At 39.0% G+C, this 15,148-nt stretch overlaps 1 protein-coding gene across 1 annotated transcript; it reads left to right on the top strand.

The window, feature by feature from the left end:
• Positions 1-495: 495 nt before the first annotated feature.
• Positions 496-14,900, top strand: LOC139724515 (putative methyltransferase DDB_G0268948). Its single transcript, XM_071635648.1, has 6 exons — positions 496-603; positions 2,585-2,745; positions 11,348-11,576; positions 12,925-13,025; positions 13,648-13,776; positions 14,810-14,900. The coding sequence occupies exons 1-6, from the start codon at positions 496-498 to the stop codon at positions 14,898-14,900; spliced, it is 819 nt and encodes a 272-aa protein (XP_071491749.1).
• The last annotated feature ends 248 nt before the right edge of the window (positions 14,901-15,148 follow it).

Genomic DNA, 15,148 nt, shown 5'->3' with positions numbered 1-15,148 from the left:
AGAAATGGTCTGTTGGTGATGTTACAGGACATTTATTAGTTTGCAGTTTACTAAATCAATTACATAATTATCATGCACATGTATACGGTTAAGTTAAGCGGAATCGGTATCGGAATCTGCATCGGAAAGAAACCGTTTGTTACGAGTGCGCGATAAACATGTTGCCCGCGGCCGGGGTGGGGGAGAGCAGGGGGGGGGGGGGGGGGGGAGTCGGCTGAGACACCCGCTATGACTGCGCCGTGGGCTGCGCCCAGTGCCATGAAATGTCTGCTGCCCTCAACGAACCCGAATCGGTCAATAGAGAACGCAACGGCGCACATTGATCTTGGACAACGCAATCGCAACATCAAACGACCATTCATTTACTTGAGATAAAACATATTTTGTTTTATAAAGCCTATTTGGAGGAACGTGCAAGAGTCACTCGTCCACAGAAACCTGCAAACTGTAAAAGTCAGCCGCATCGAATAGTCACGGCATACGGTATATAAGACCATGCAAAGATTTTTTGAAGATCCGAGCGTCGCCGCCGCCTACCTGAAGTATCGAACGGGATACTCGCCCGCAGTGGCGGATAGAGTGATGCGTTACTTGGCCGAGGAGGTAAGCTAGCTGCCTCCTGTATGCTCGCACAGCAAAGGGCAAATCCGTACATTGTATACATCTACTTGGGTGACCCGCACCTCATCACGGTGCGGGTCGCGTGCGGGTCACCGTGATGCTCCCATAGACATACACGTAAAAGATGCGTGCGGGGACAGTGGTGATACTTATAACACGTATTCCGATTAAATTTCAGATTTTCGCGAAAAACTGTTCGGTTTTCACCACTATTTGCTTGGTTGTGGTAGCCCTGCCAAGTTTCAAGCGTACTGAACACAGTCCCTGGCATAAATTTTTGTTTAGTGCGCTTAAAACAATTTTAAGCGGGGTGACGGTATTCGGGCCCCTGACGAGGTGCGGGCACCTCGCTATACTGAGATGATCTTCGAAGCAATTAGTTTGTATTATCACGGATGTGTACCGTGACTCCTTATGATAGACTATGCTCAATTCGATAAATGGTACATGTACCTCATATCCACAATTCTGCATGTCTACATACGATAATATACAAATAGTGAATGGTCACGAGTGCAATGGTACGAGATTTCGCACGAGGTGAAAGATAAGAGGCGCTCTATTCAACGAGGCGAAGCCGAGTTGAATAGAGCGCCTCATCTTTCACCGAGTGCGAAATCTCGTTCCATTGCACGAGTAAAGACCATACACTATTTGATTTATACAACGTCCAAGTAGATCTTTTTGGTCTAAGTAGGCCTAGAAGTCTATATATGTATGAAAAACATAGCCATACTTACATGTGGATCCACTGCGATTCTCTTTCTGGCTTGTGCAATCAGTGCGTTTAGATACAGGTCACAGCCTAGCGCTCATACACGTACACTACCACTACGAAGGCCTACGTACGCGCATGCATGTACCGCACGCGTACACTGCGCTAGCTGCATGCGATCCTCAATATGCAACACACAGTACACGCAGTACCGTACAATTTCTCGAACCGTGGAATAGAACGAAAAAATCGAACCAAGTTGCACGCAAAAATAGAACCAAAATTGCACGGCGCGCTGAATGGAGTACTTATTGAATATCACATGACCGACAATCCTCCAATCAAATTACAAGGATCTACTTGGACGTTGTATAATACTACACTATCTTCGTATTCGTTAGAAGGGTCGATTGTGTGAATTTATTGGCATTTGATACACCACAAGATAAAGTGAAACTTGCGAGAGCAGTTCTAGCTAAAAGACATTCATATTTTTCCTCGTCTTCTTCCTGAGGGTAATTTCCCTGACGGAGGTCGGGAGGAGGGAGGGTAGGGGGGAACACATTTCAGCCCCCCCCCCCCATCTCCGCCTATGCCCCTTCCACGCACTCCCCGCTCAATCGCTATACTTTAATATTAGATTATCATTAAAGATCATCAGTATATAGGGATAAATGGGAAACTCAGGCAACAGTTACAACATTAGCTTGTATTTGGGACATTTTCTTTGACACTTAAATAACTATAGTTGGTTAAGTTATAACTGGGTTAAAGTTTGGGAGTTATGCCCACCTTCCTTATAAATATTTTTTTTTTCATAAACAGGATTATTAAACTTAATTACCAGCCTTGTTGAATAAGTTAACACCCTCAGGTTTAGGTGGGGTGTCAGTCACATTCAGTGATAGTTCTAGGTAAATTTGTATTTGAAATGCATATCTTTTGTGTAATAATGTATAATTTGATATTGTTTGTTAACTGTTATTCATTGATATAGCTAGCTGATTCTGGGTGCATGCACTGGTCGGAGAGGAAGGCCTTGATCCTGGGTGATTAAATTTGCCTTTTCCTCTCCTAGCAACCAGCAGTAGGCCTAAGCACCTATAGAACCACCACAATCTATCATGTAATATTACTTTCTGTTTGAATTTTATGTTGAACCGCCAAATCTAATGATAATAAATAATTATAATGTTAGTACAATCTTAACATTATTCTTAACCGTTTGTTTTGCCTATAATTATACAGAAAGCTGGTCCTTACGACTTTGCGCTGGATGTAGGCTGTGGCTCTGGACAGTTCACCCGACTCTTGGCAGCAAATTTCACAGCCGTCACTGGACTAGACGTGAGTCCCGCACAGATCCAAGCAGCCCGAAGTGTACAAAACCCGAAAAACATAACATTTAGGTTGGTGTTTAAATGATTCTACGATCGAATAACTTTCTCCTGTGGTCTTCTTCTATCTTCCATACCCCTACATTCTTGTCGATAATCGAGAGAAGGACCTGTGTTTGAAGAGAGAGAAAAAATGTTTAACCTAAATTTAGAATAAAAGCAGTGAGTGGTAAAGAAAAAGGGAAACAGCAAAATCATCGCCATCGCATGGTTGTTCCATTGTGTATTGCTAAGTTGGTGGCTTTGCATTTAGCTTTGCTTTAGCCAAAGCTTGAATATATAATCATAAAGATATAATAATGATGATAATAATAATAATAATGATAATAATAATGATAGTGGCTACTTGTATAGCGCACAGGTCCACCTTTTCAGTGCTCATAGCGCTTCAAAAATGAGAAGATAGATATATACAATACACTCGCATATACATGTTCAAACATGTCAACAAAGGAGAAAATGGCAAACAAAAAACGAAAATATACAATACTGTTCCGAACATTAATGACAACAATAACAAGTCCTCAGTGTGAGAAGAACAGATAAGGCTTATTTTTTAAGTTTATAACTTAGGCTACAGATGATATCAATGGCAATGTTATCTGATATACCGGGTGTCCCAAAAAAAAGCGGAACGGTGGATTTTCAGTACCTTGCGTTTTAAAAGTGATATATTTTTTGACATCATTAGAAAGAGCATCTTCCGCAGAAGACAATGATACCAAAATCATTAAATTTGGTTCAGTACTTTTTATTCTACGCCAATTTCTGTAAATGCAGTCATTTTCAATTTTTTGCGACTTATGAGATAATAATTTGGGTGCGACACGCGTTCCATACGGTGAATTGTGTAAGCTCGTTGATCCATGTCAACAAAAGATAACGCTTTCATAATTGGGAGCGCGCACACACACACACACACACACACACTGTTTTTTCCTGGCCCGTGCCCAATGTGAAAGCTGTATCTTTTGTTGACATGGATCACCATAAGCTTACACAATATTCACCGTATGGATCGCGTGTCGCACTCAAATTATTATCTCATAAGTCGCAAAAAACCGACGAAATTTGACAATGACTGCATTTTCAGAAATTGGCGTAGAATAAAAAGTAATAAACCAAATTTAATGATTTTGGTATCATAGTCTTCTGCGGAAGATGCTCTTTCTAATGATGTCAAAAGATATATAACTTTTAGACCGCAAGGTACTGAAAATCCACCGTTCCGCTTTTTTTGGGACACCCGGTATAGTTTGTGAATTATTAAGACTCAAAAGTTGGAAATGTTTTTGAAACACCTAGTACCAACCATATTACCACTTTGAATATTGCGCTGGCCAAATGTTGGTCAAACGTCATGCGTTTATGTTGGCCCAACATCATGATATGACGTTGGCTCAACGTCATTTTGGTCGTCGGGCCACCACTGGTCCAACAGTGAAAGTCTGACTTTGGACTGACGTTGTCACAATGTCAAACCAACATCATATCAACCATATTTCTACTTTGAATGCTACAATTGTTCACTGTAAATCCAACTTGAAAGTGTGTACGTTGGCACAACATTCGAAATATTACGTGGCTCCGATGTAATTTTGGCCATCGGGCCAACATGGGACGTCGGCACAATGTCAAATCAACATTATACCAACCATATTTCCACTTTGAATACTGCATTTGTCCAATGTTAATCCAATTTTAAAGTGTGTACGTTGGCACAGCTTTTCAAATATGACGTCGCTCCGACGTCATTTTGGCCATCGGGCCAACATTGGTAAAAGGTCTCAGGAATGTGAGCGGTAAATTACTTCAGAAATGAAGCTTACATTGTACGTGTCTTCAGTGATAGCAGTGACCTCAAATATAATATTTATGATTGGGTTAGTAATGCAGCCTAGCTTGTATGAAATTATGTGCAACATTATCCAATTTGCACTGGACAAAATTTGTACGCTTACACATGGAAGGTGGGGAGAGGAGTACCATATTTTGGGTTGATGCTGAACAGTATGTGAACAGGCGTATGGCAAAGTCATCCGTTATAGGCGCTGTGGTATAGAGCGGGATCTGAACATCTCTCACGAAGCGAGACTTCTCTTTTCTGTCCTTTTCTTTTCCCACTAACAATGTGAAATACAGTATTGCTTCTCTTCAAAAGATAGCGTGCCAATTAATTTCTAAACAAGACATTCCAACCCACCTCAAGCTTAGATATCCGTAGGCGTTGCGGTGTAGACATGGTCAATAGAGCGAGACTTCTCTTTTCTTTTCTTTTCCTCACTAACAAATAAGTTTAGCAGGAAACATAGAAGCATTCGCACACACTGCAGGGGCGGATCCAGGAATTCCGTAAAGAGGGTGCGCACGCACCCCTCCCCCATTTTTTCTTTTTATTTCTTTTGTTTCAACAAAAAATAAAGGGAGGGGGGCATGCGCCGGTTGCGGTCCTCCCTGGATCCGCCCCTGTACTGTTTACATTTCGCATCACATGTATTTAACATCGGAATTCTCATGTACAAATTTTCCCTGGAATTTTGCCAGTTTTGCCAATTTTGCCGGTCACATATTATATGCGGGACCAAGCAAAATATTGCAAGTATAAAAAACCCTTTAGAGGGATAAATTCTCGCAGGAGGGCCACCTTCCAGCTCAGGAGATCATTTATGTTTGGGGGTCAGAGGGTAAAAACTCGCCATCATGTCATTCCCCGTAATTTGGTGCGGGACTTTGGGGATGGAGAGCCATTGGAATTAACTAATCACTACCGGGGAAAGTAGCCAATGTCTAACTCATAAATTCCTGTGTCCATAGATACCAATAATTTTTTTTTTCTGGTCAAAACCCCCTCTTTGGAGAGGGGGTTTTGACAACAACAACAACATAAAAAGGGAAATAGCTGGAAGGAAGATAAACGTTTTCATAAACTCCAAGAAGGGGAGAATACTGAGCATATTGACGTCACAGGGTGACTAGGAAAACGAATGCAGTGTTCTTTTACTCTCTATCCTATTCTTAATTTTATGTGCTAGTAGCCATCTGGGCTGCAATTGTAAAACAGATATGCTTGTTTTGTACATCTAAACTATGTTTATAATTAACTAATGAAACCACAGATCAATATTATGATATGTTAAGGTCATTAACCTCTAAAGGTTCCCAGAGGTCAGAGGTAAAAATCTGTCTTTGCTCTGTGGAATATCAAGACAATTTAATTGTAAAACAGATATACTTGTTTTGCACATCTTAACCATGTTTATCATTAACTAATACAGTTGTAACATCACAGATCAATATTATGGTATTTTGAGGTTATTGACCTCTAATGGTCATCAGAGGTCAAAGGTAGAAACCTGTCAATGCCCTGTGGAATCGGAAGATTTGTAGTACAAATGCATATTTAGTGCAGTGTAACCAAGATCTAGGCCTATCATTCACAAATGCCTCCAAACATCAATATTCTGATATTTAAAGTTCATTGACCACTGGAGGTCATCAGAGGTCAATCAGACTTACCTCTCGATCTTAAAATGAATCTTATGGTATGTACTAACACTGGTGAAAGTTTCATGCTTTAGTCAAATTTTGCACAATTCTCAAGCTTTTGAGGCCTTAACTGCTCTACTAAATAGCTTGGTCTGAAACTGGGATAAACGTCATTTCCATTACTGTATTATCCATCATAACAGAGTCTGTAAATTGAAAACTAGTGAAGATAGACAAAAGACATTAAATGAAAATATATTGATGCCAAGATTAAACTTTGTTTTAGATTCAACAGTTTTATTCTTATTTCCACCAAAGGAAAAAAATATTTAAAGCCGTACATGCTGTCAATTTGACTTCCATTCATTGAATGTTTCACCGAACAGAATATAAAAATGACACAAATAATAAAAAAAAAATGTACACTTCGTCATGGCAACAAAAAAGATAATTTGTCATAACAACGGAAAAGAGAAACCTTAAATTGTTAAGCTATTTAAGTGTTTACTACTTGTATTATTGCAATATGTTCATGATATCAAGACAGTTTTAATACACTGTATTTGATTTTTTTTTTTGCCAAGTCATAATCATGTGAAAAAGCAGTTGGGACGGTTACAGCTCGTTATTCCGAAGGTTTGTTATTCCGAAGGCTCTTTATTCCTAAGATTCGTTATTCCGAAGGTTCATTTTTCCGAATTTCATTTTCGGATTAACCGATCTTCGGAATAACGAACCTTCGGAATAACGCGACAAATTTTCGGATTAACGAACCCTTTTTCATTTTCGGATAAACGAAATTCTAGGTATAGGGAATTTGCGTGTTTCGGATTAATGACCCTTCGGAACAACGAACCTTCGGAACAAAGAACCTTTGGAATAACGAACAGCACCCGTTGGGACAACGTTGGCCCAACGTTGGAATAACGACATACAAGGATCATGGATATTAATGAGAGAATTTGCAATTCAAATCTGGCGGAAAATATTGAAAACGTTAGATTTAAAAGTATTGATGCTAGGATTAACCTGTAAACTGTGTTAGAAATTGTCATCAAATTATTGCTGATTTATGCACAATTTCCACTCGCGTTTGAAAAAGTATTCCGATGTTTTGATGGAATTTCGATAAAAATGTAATGAAAGTGTCATCCAGTTAGTAACCATGTCTTGAAACATTATCATCACGCAGGGGTTTATAAAGAAAAAAGCTAGGAATAGGAATAGGTCTAGGTATAGAGATAGGTATAGGATGTAGAAGCTTAGGAATAGGGTAGATTGTAGGAACTAGACTTGGAATTTGTCAAGACTGACAAATTAGGTGATCCGATTTTTTTTAATCAATGATTCGAGTCCTGATCGCAATAGGCATGACCATATAGGTTTCATCTGTGTTTAGAGACATTGGACGTGTGATATTTGGATTCTCATTTAGAAAAGAGAGTTAGGTCTGCTATCTCTGTTACCAAATTCGGTATACACTATAAAGAAGATACAGAATGAAGTATATTTGACCATTGACCCAACTTTGCACAGCCAAGATGGCATCTGACCAAAAAGTGGTTATTTTGTGAAATGATTCTTGTAACATGGCCTTTGCGTGTGTAAAATATGGGAAAGATAGGACATGTATTCACCAAGATACAGGTTAAAACATTTATGACCTTTGACCCTAATTTACATACCCAAGATGGTGTCTGATCAAGTAGTTGTTATTTTATGAAATAATGTACGTGACATAAACTAAACATGTGCCAAATATGGGGATGATAGGGGCTGTTTTTCTTGAGTTATTGCAAAGAAAGTTGCAGAGAGAAAGAAATATCTCAATACATCGAATATAAGTTTGATGTCAACCAAGTTTTTACGTGATCTCGGCATCGTATGAAAAAATGAAGAATCACTGATGATAGCCCAAAGTCTCAGCTACATCATATTAAAATCTGGGAGAAATTTACAGAAGAGTAAGTGAGGTAGTGCTCGATAAAGAAAGTCATGTCAATTTTCATTTCCAGAAAAATTCCCTCCCATAGAGATAACACGTAAACTGGTTAAATTTGACAAGGTTACATTATATCCATTTTCACGTGGTGAAGACATCATCCGATTAAAACTTTGATTAACAAAACTTAAAGAGTATTACATTGGCTACAACATACTAACATCTGGAAGAAATTCACCGAAGGGTAATTGAGCTAGTCGTCGATAAAGACAATCATGTCAATTTTCACATCTAGAAAAATTCCCTCCCATAGAGATAACACGTCATAATAAAGATAAAGAAAGAAGTACATATGACCTTTGACCCTACTTTGCACAGACAAGATGGCGTCTGAGCAAAAAGTGGTTATTTTGTGAAATGATTCTTGTAACATGGTCTTTACGTATGCAAAATATGGGAAAGATAAGACATGTATTAACCAAGATACAGGATGAAACATTTTTGACCTTTGACCCTAATTTACATACCCAAGAAGGTGCCCGATCAAGTAGTTGTTATTTTATGAAATAATGTACGTGACATAAACTAAACATGTGCAAAATTTTGGGCTGATAGAGCTTGTTTTTCTTGAGTTATTGCAAAGAAAGTTGCAGAAAGAAAGGAATATGAAAATACATGGAAGATAAGCTTTAATTTCAACCAAGTTTTTGGGCATGATGCCGACTCCGTATGAAAAAACGAAGGGCACATTAACGATAGCCCAAAGTCTCAGCTACAACATACTAAAATATGGGAGAAATTCACCGAAGCATAAGTGAGCTAGTGCTCGATAAAGATAGTCATGTCAGTTTTCATTTCCAGAAAAACTGCACTCCCATAGAGATAACACGTAAACTGGTCAAATTTGACAAGATTACTTTAAATCCATTTTTACGAGGTGATGCCGTCATCCAATCAAATTGTTGTTATTATATATCTGAAAGACCATTTAATAAGCTACAACATATTGAAATTTGGACGTAAATCAATTAAAGAAAAAGTGAGATATGCTTGAATGAACTTGAAATTTGATGACGTCATTTTGAAAATTTACTTTTTTAACTTTATTAAGAAATTTGATATCTTTGAATGACTTTTTCAGTATCGCCAACCCATAAACTGACATGTACAACTCATCAGCTTTCAGAATATGTAAAGAAAATGGGGGGTCACCGTCCATCCTGACGAGTAAAATCGGATTTAAAATTGGCGGTTTTGGGGCATTGTTGTACTGTATATCGCCATTGACGCGCGCGCGGAATTTCAACTTTGACAGTCCCGTATGACGTCATATTGAGTCGGATTGACTTGAAACTTGCTAGAAATATTCCTTGACTTTTCAGACATCCGATAAATGTAAAAAATCGGGAAATTTCTGTTGCATATGAGCTGTACGTGCGTATATGTGCGCGCGCGTACGCGTCCGTCCAATTTTTTCAATTTTTCAAAAAATGCTCCAAATGGTCTGAAACGTATGCAAAAAAAATTTGAGCTTGATTGGAGCATACAAATATTTCAACGCGCGCGTACGCGCACGTCTTTACGATGCGAGGAATTCTGAAAATATGGGTAGAATTCCCTTGAATTGAAATTTATGTGACGTAAATTTCATTGAGAAATTCCACTCCATTAATGAGATATGATTGAAAATGTGTTTTCATATAATGACGTCATAGTGACGTCACGGTCGACTGATCACTACGATTTTACTTGACATGTCGTCTTTGGGACATGATACACATATGGTATAAGTTTGACATTCATAGGCAATGCACTTTCTGAGCTTATCTCTACACAACTTTTGCGGAGAAATAAAGAAGAAGAAGAAGAAGAAGAAGAAGAACAAAGAATCAGTACAGATACAGAAGGTGATCCGAGAGGATTCTCGGATCACCTAATTATAGGAATAGACATTAATTCACGTGGCTTCTGCCCAGAAACAAGACTACGATGGCCTAACGTCAGAAACACGACGTTGGCCTAAAAAGCTTTTTTGGTCATCGGACCAACGTTGGCTCAACAGTAAAAGGATGACGTTGGAACAACGGTGGTACATTGTTGGCCGACAGCGATGAAAAGTGAATGATAAACTGTTGGTCCAACGTTGGGACAAGGTTGGAATAACACCATAACATGTTTGAAAAATTGTAGATATAAAGTTGGGAATGTGTCATAGTATGGTGGAAAAGTGGTTGGTACAATGTTGCGCTAACATTGGGATAACGTCATAGCACGGTGGAAAAGTGGTTGGTACAACGTTGGTCTAGCGTTGGGGTAACGTCATTGTGGGGTGGTTGATACAACGTTGGTCTAAGGTTGGAATAACACCATAACACCTTTGAAAAGTGGTGGGTATAACGTAGAGATAATATTAACATATGGTGGATCAACGGTGGGATAACGTCATTACATTGTACAATGTGGAATAGTGGTCGATGCAGCGTTGGTCCAATGTTGGGGTAGCGTCATAACAGAGTCGAAAAGTGGTTGGTTTAACGTTGGTATAACGTCATTACAAAGTCGAAAAGGGAAATGGGTTAACTGTGTGATAGTGTCATACTACAGTGGAAAAGTGGTTAGTACAACGTTTAGCTTAACGTTATAACAGGGTGGAAAAGTGCTTGATATAACTTTAGTATTACGTCAAGATTTCTCTGTTGGGCCAATGTTAGCCCGACGGCCAAACTGACATTGGATCAACGTCATGTTTCTGACGTTGTGCCAACATACACATAAGTAGTTGGGCCAACGTTGGGTCAGTGAATCATGCAAAGTGGAAAAATGGTTGGTATAACGTTGGTCTGCCATTGTACCAACGTCGGCCAAACATAAGGCTATTACCGTTGGACCAACGTTGGCCCGATGGCCAAAATGACGTCGGAGCGACGTCACGTTTCTGTCGTTGGCCCGACGTACATGTATGCCGTTGGACCAACGTTGGGCCAACGCAGCATTGCTATCTGGGAATGTTGCACCTGAATTTTGACTTCGTAGTATTGAGAATTTCATTATTACCATGTTCGTTGATCACGGGAGTTCACTGTATATCCACTCCACTAGTTGACTTATTTTATGACGGATGGAACGACGGAAGAAGTGTTAAGACTGATATGTGACCGGCAGCCCCCACCCTTTTGCCCCTCACAGGGTCGGTCAGGCCGAAATTTTACCGGTCGACGATGCCTCCGTCGACCTCATCACGTCGGCGACGGCGAGCCACTACTACGACTGGCCCGTCTTCGAGAAGGAGGTCGATCGAGTGCTCAAGCCAAAAGGTTGTCTGGCCGTGTTGGTGTACGATCTCGTCTACCTTGACCATCCTGATGCAAAGGTCAAGAAGCAGTTGACCGACTGCATCGAGACATACATGGACTACGTGAGTTTCCCATCTCACACTGCAAAAAAAAAAAAAAAAAAAAAAAATCGGTGTTAGATTAAACACCACGGGTGTTGAATCTAACACCGATCAAGTGTCAATAGAGGACCACACCCACAGGTGTAGAAAGTATGTTTTGAAGGTGTTGAAGTGTTCACCTGGCACTTCATGGTGTTAATTTGACACTGTAGCTGGTGATATTTTTGACACTGCGCTGGTGTTAATTCAACAATGACACCGCATCGTGCTGACTTAATTTTGCTGGTGTTAATGTCAATTGTATAACACCCGCCCAGCTTCAATAGGAGACCACACCAACTGGTGTTACTGTGGTGTAAATGTGTTCACACCTTTTTTTCCCCAACAAATCAAGTACTTTATCAAAAAATTCTTAATCGTCTTGTTGAAGTTCAAAATCAACAAGAAAAATAGTAACTAAGAAACTATCATAAAAAAAACCCACAATTTTATATTTTGAAGTTACACCCTGAGGTGTTGATCCAATACCACAAATGAGCACCAAAAATTGAACACCAGCTCGGTGTTTCATACTTAACACCGGACTTTTTCCAGTGCACATCAGATGGTGTGGAATTCTAATCATGCCAGGATAACATTCTGACATCACACAGTTCGTAGCATCAATTTTATCCTTGTATGAAAGCGCAAGGTGGTCTGTCTGCTAATTTTCTTCGGGCTAAAATAAAGCCAGGTGTCTTTTTTGGGTGCACGTCACGAGTTCGACACCCACGAGTCATATACAGCCCATGATTTCGACTCGAAGCAAATAAGGATCACAAGACTGACACATTACACCTCGGGTTGTACTGTCGAACTCGTGGGCTGTACTCGGACTCATGGCATGCATGGGCTGTATGACTCGTGGGCTGTATATGACTCATGGACTCATTTCAGTGTCGATCTCGAGGGCTGTATTAATTGTATGTCGGTCTCGTGGGATGGTCTCTCATTCAGACCCAATCCACTCTCCTTTAGCCAAAAAATAAATGAATAAACAAACAAACAAACAAACAAACAAACAATCAATCAGTCAAACAAGCAAAACAAAAACAAAACAAAACAAAGAAAAGAGTACAAATTAAAGACAGAAATTATAATAGTGCTGACACCTTTATTGCGGAACTTTTTGGGGGAATCCACTGTGCATGACGTTCTAGTTTCTTCTTTAACGACACATGAAACATTTCATTTCCTATCCTATCTCCTTGTAGTTTCTTTCTATGATGATCATAAAGATACTGTCATTTTCGCTGGTATTGATTTCATCATTTTAATTTTATGTTCATGTATCGTCCATTTTCACCATCAACACTACTCTCAATTTCAGGCCAACGACCAGGAGCTGAAGGCAAGCACTCCGGAAGCATATAAACACCACCTGAACGATTATGATAGTATTCGTTCCTCATTATACAGCGATCAGATACGGTAACGCGCGATTATAATGTACCCAGTGCGGTATCTTCATTCTCTTTCATTTAAGACTATAGTGATCGACGTAATCGAACGTGCGTGCAGTATTTCTTCTTATCTCCGTATTTCATGAGACATCACCTAACTTTGAACACGTTTATGTAATTTAAAAAAAAATGTAGACATTTTTAAGTGTAGTAATTACCTTATACTACTACTCATTTTTGGCCAACCAATAAGAGTAATAATACTTGATTAAATTTTGAGTATAAAAATGCATCATCTTATCAAGATCGGTGACTGATCATTCGAAAATAGATTCTAGTTTTCTTATTATGACACTGTTTGCCCAAGAAGATAATGAGAATGAAGGAAGAGGACTAATCAAGGCACAGGTTGATTGTGTGCTAAAGTAGCATTGAACAAGAAAGATATATTTATTCCGTTTTCTGTGGTGTTGAGCGAAAGTGGGCTCCCGTTATAACGAAGTCATCGGGACCGGCAATTTTCTTTCGTTATAACTGAATGTTGCGGCCTAAATTTTAGTTCGTTGTAACCGGAATTTCGTTATAACCGTGTTCATTATAACGGGAGTTCACTGTATAATGGATGTGACTGTTATTTTCATTCGCGACAGAGATGACATGGAGGTACGAGAGGAAATTTCCGTTCACAAATTTGTGGAGTGCTACAAAACATTTGGATGTAACGTGCGATTTTTGGAGAGGAATCCCGAGACATCTCGATTCAAAGACTTCGAAAATAGGTAGGTATATGTATAAATTATAAACATTCGCAGGGACTCTATGCACGAGGAGCTCGTATTTAATGTTTTTTTCTCATTTCATTGTTAAGAATAAGAAACGAAAACAAATAGAAAGTATTGACTGGAAGGGATTTGCATGTGACAACATTCGGCATAGGCATGGGTTAGATAAAGAATTGAAGATTAAACACTGTAATGATATCAGTCAAAGTCGCGCTTTGCGGTTTGAATAAAAGTCGATAGACTTTATGGCACAAATACAATTAATGTATATTCGATATCACCTTAAACTTCACCTTCAGATGAAATTTTATTTGCTTACTCGGGTATTATCTACAAACAAAGTTGATATCATTATAATTCGATTCATGTTTTTGAAGCTTATGTGATTCAAAGTTCCAACTCATGTAAGCGTTATGTATATTGCTTTGTATTACTTTGTATGGACATAAAATCATTTGAATTTGAGACTTTGTACAGTAACTGTTGACGTGAATTGTATTATCACTAGTGAGTAGTATTATGCTTTTCCTTATGAACATTTACATACACTTTTTATTACTTTGCCATGATTTGATTCCTGTGCCTTAGTGATTAAGAGAGAGAGAGAGAGATCCTTTAAATTGCAATGAATGTGAACAATACTAGACCTATACACATTGGTAAAATTTTCACAGTGAACAGCGTTATGGTGGCAATGGGATACCTGATGCAGTGATCATAATGGGGGCGCCATTTTACTTTGTATCTGTCTGCGTCTTTTCGAAATAATCATAATGCTACTTTGTAAAAAGGAGAGAGGAGAACGATGAACACAATCGTCGACGTCAGAGTGTACGCGTGGCAAATCTAAAAGCTCCCTAATGATTCGTGGTTTTTGGGAAGCATTCTGCAGCCGATATGTCGATTCATGACTAGATTCTATTTCTATTCTGTATGAAGTCCCCTATACGTGAACGTTCTATAGTAAGTTAAAAAAGAAGAAAATGTAATATATCAATTCTGTTCCTTATCTTCCCAATGAATCGTGCAGCATCATGGGTATCCTGAGAAGCGAAGAACCAGAGAGGACTATGATCACCATGGTAACGCCAATCATGATGCGCCTTGCGAGAAAGCCATAAACTATAAAAAATTAAAATCTGGACAGTGAAACTTATATCTTACATAATAGAGTAACTGTCATTACCCGTCAGTAAATGTACCAATTGGTGTATTCTTCTTCTTTTTTCGTCCCCGAAGGCAAGATCGAGGATTTGATAAACACGAATGATGTTACATACCCGACATCGCTTTATAATAGTTTTTGTAATGAAAGACCTGAACATCCATGCATTTAATATTGATCTATCTGTATAGACTACATACTGTA

The sequence above is a fragment of the Diadema antillarum genome, unplaced genomic scaffold, assembly GCF_040938485.1.
Source record: "Diadema antillarum isolate AM-2024a unplaced genomic scaffold, OU_Dant_1.0 scf00000218, whole genome shotgun sequence".
Classification (NCBI taxonomy): Eukaryota; Metazoa; Echinodermata; class Echinoidea; order Diadematoida; family Diadematidae; genus Diadema; species Diadema antillarum.
The sequence above is the reverse complement of the archived record's forward strand: the minus strand, read 5'-3'. Positions and strand labels throughout refer to the sequence as shown.

Bases quoted from the DNA above. Each gene is read 5' to 3' on its own strand.
- LOC139724515 (XM_071635648.1), top strand. From the start codon at position 496: ATGCAAAGATTTTTTGAAGATCCGAGCGTCGCCGCCGCCTACCTGAAG. The intron at 11,577-12,924 runs GTGAGTTTCCCA...TCTCAATTTCAG, and splicing joins TCGAGACATACATGGACTAC to GCCAACGACCAGGAGCTGAA. The intron at 13,026-13,647 runs GTAACGCGCGAT...CATTCGCGACAG, and splicing joins TTATACAGCGATCAGATACG to AGATGACATGGAGGTACGAG.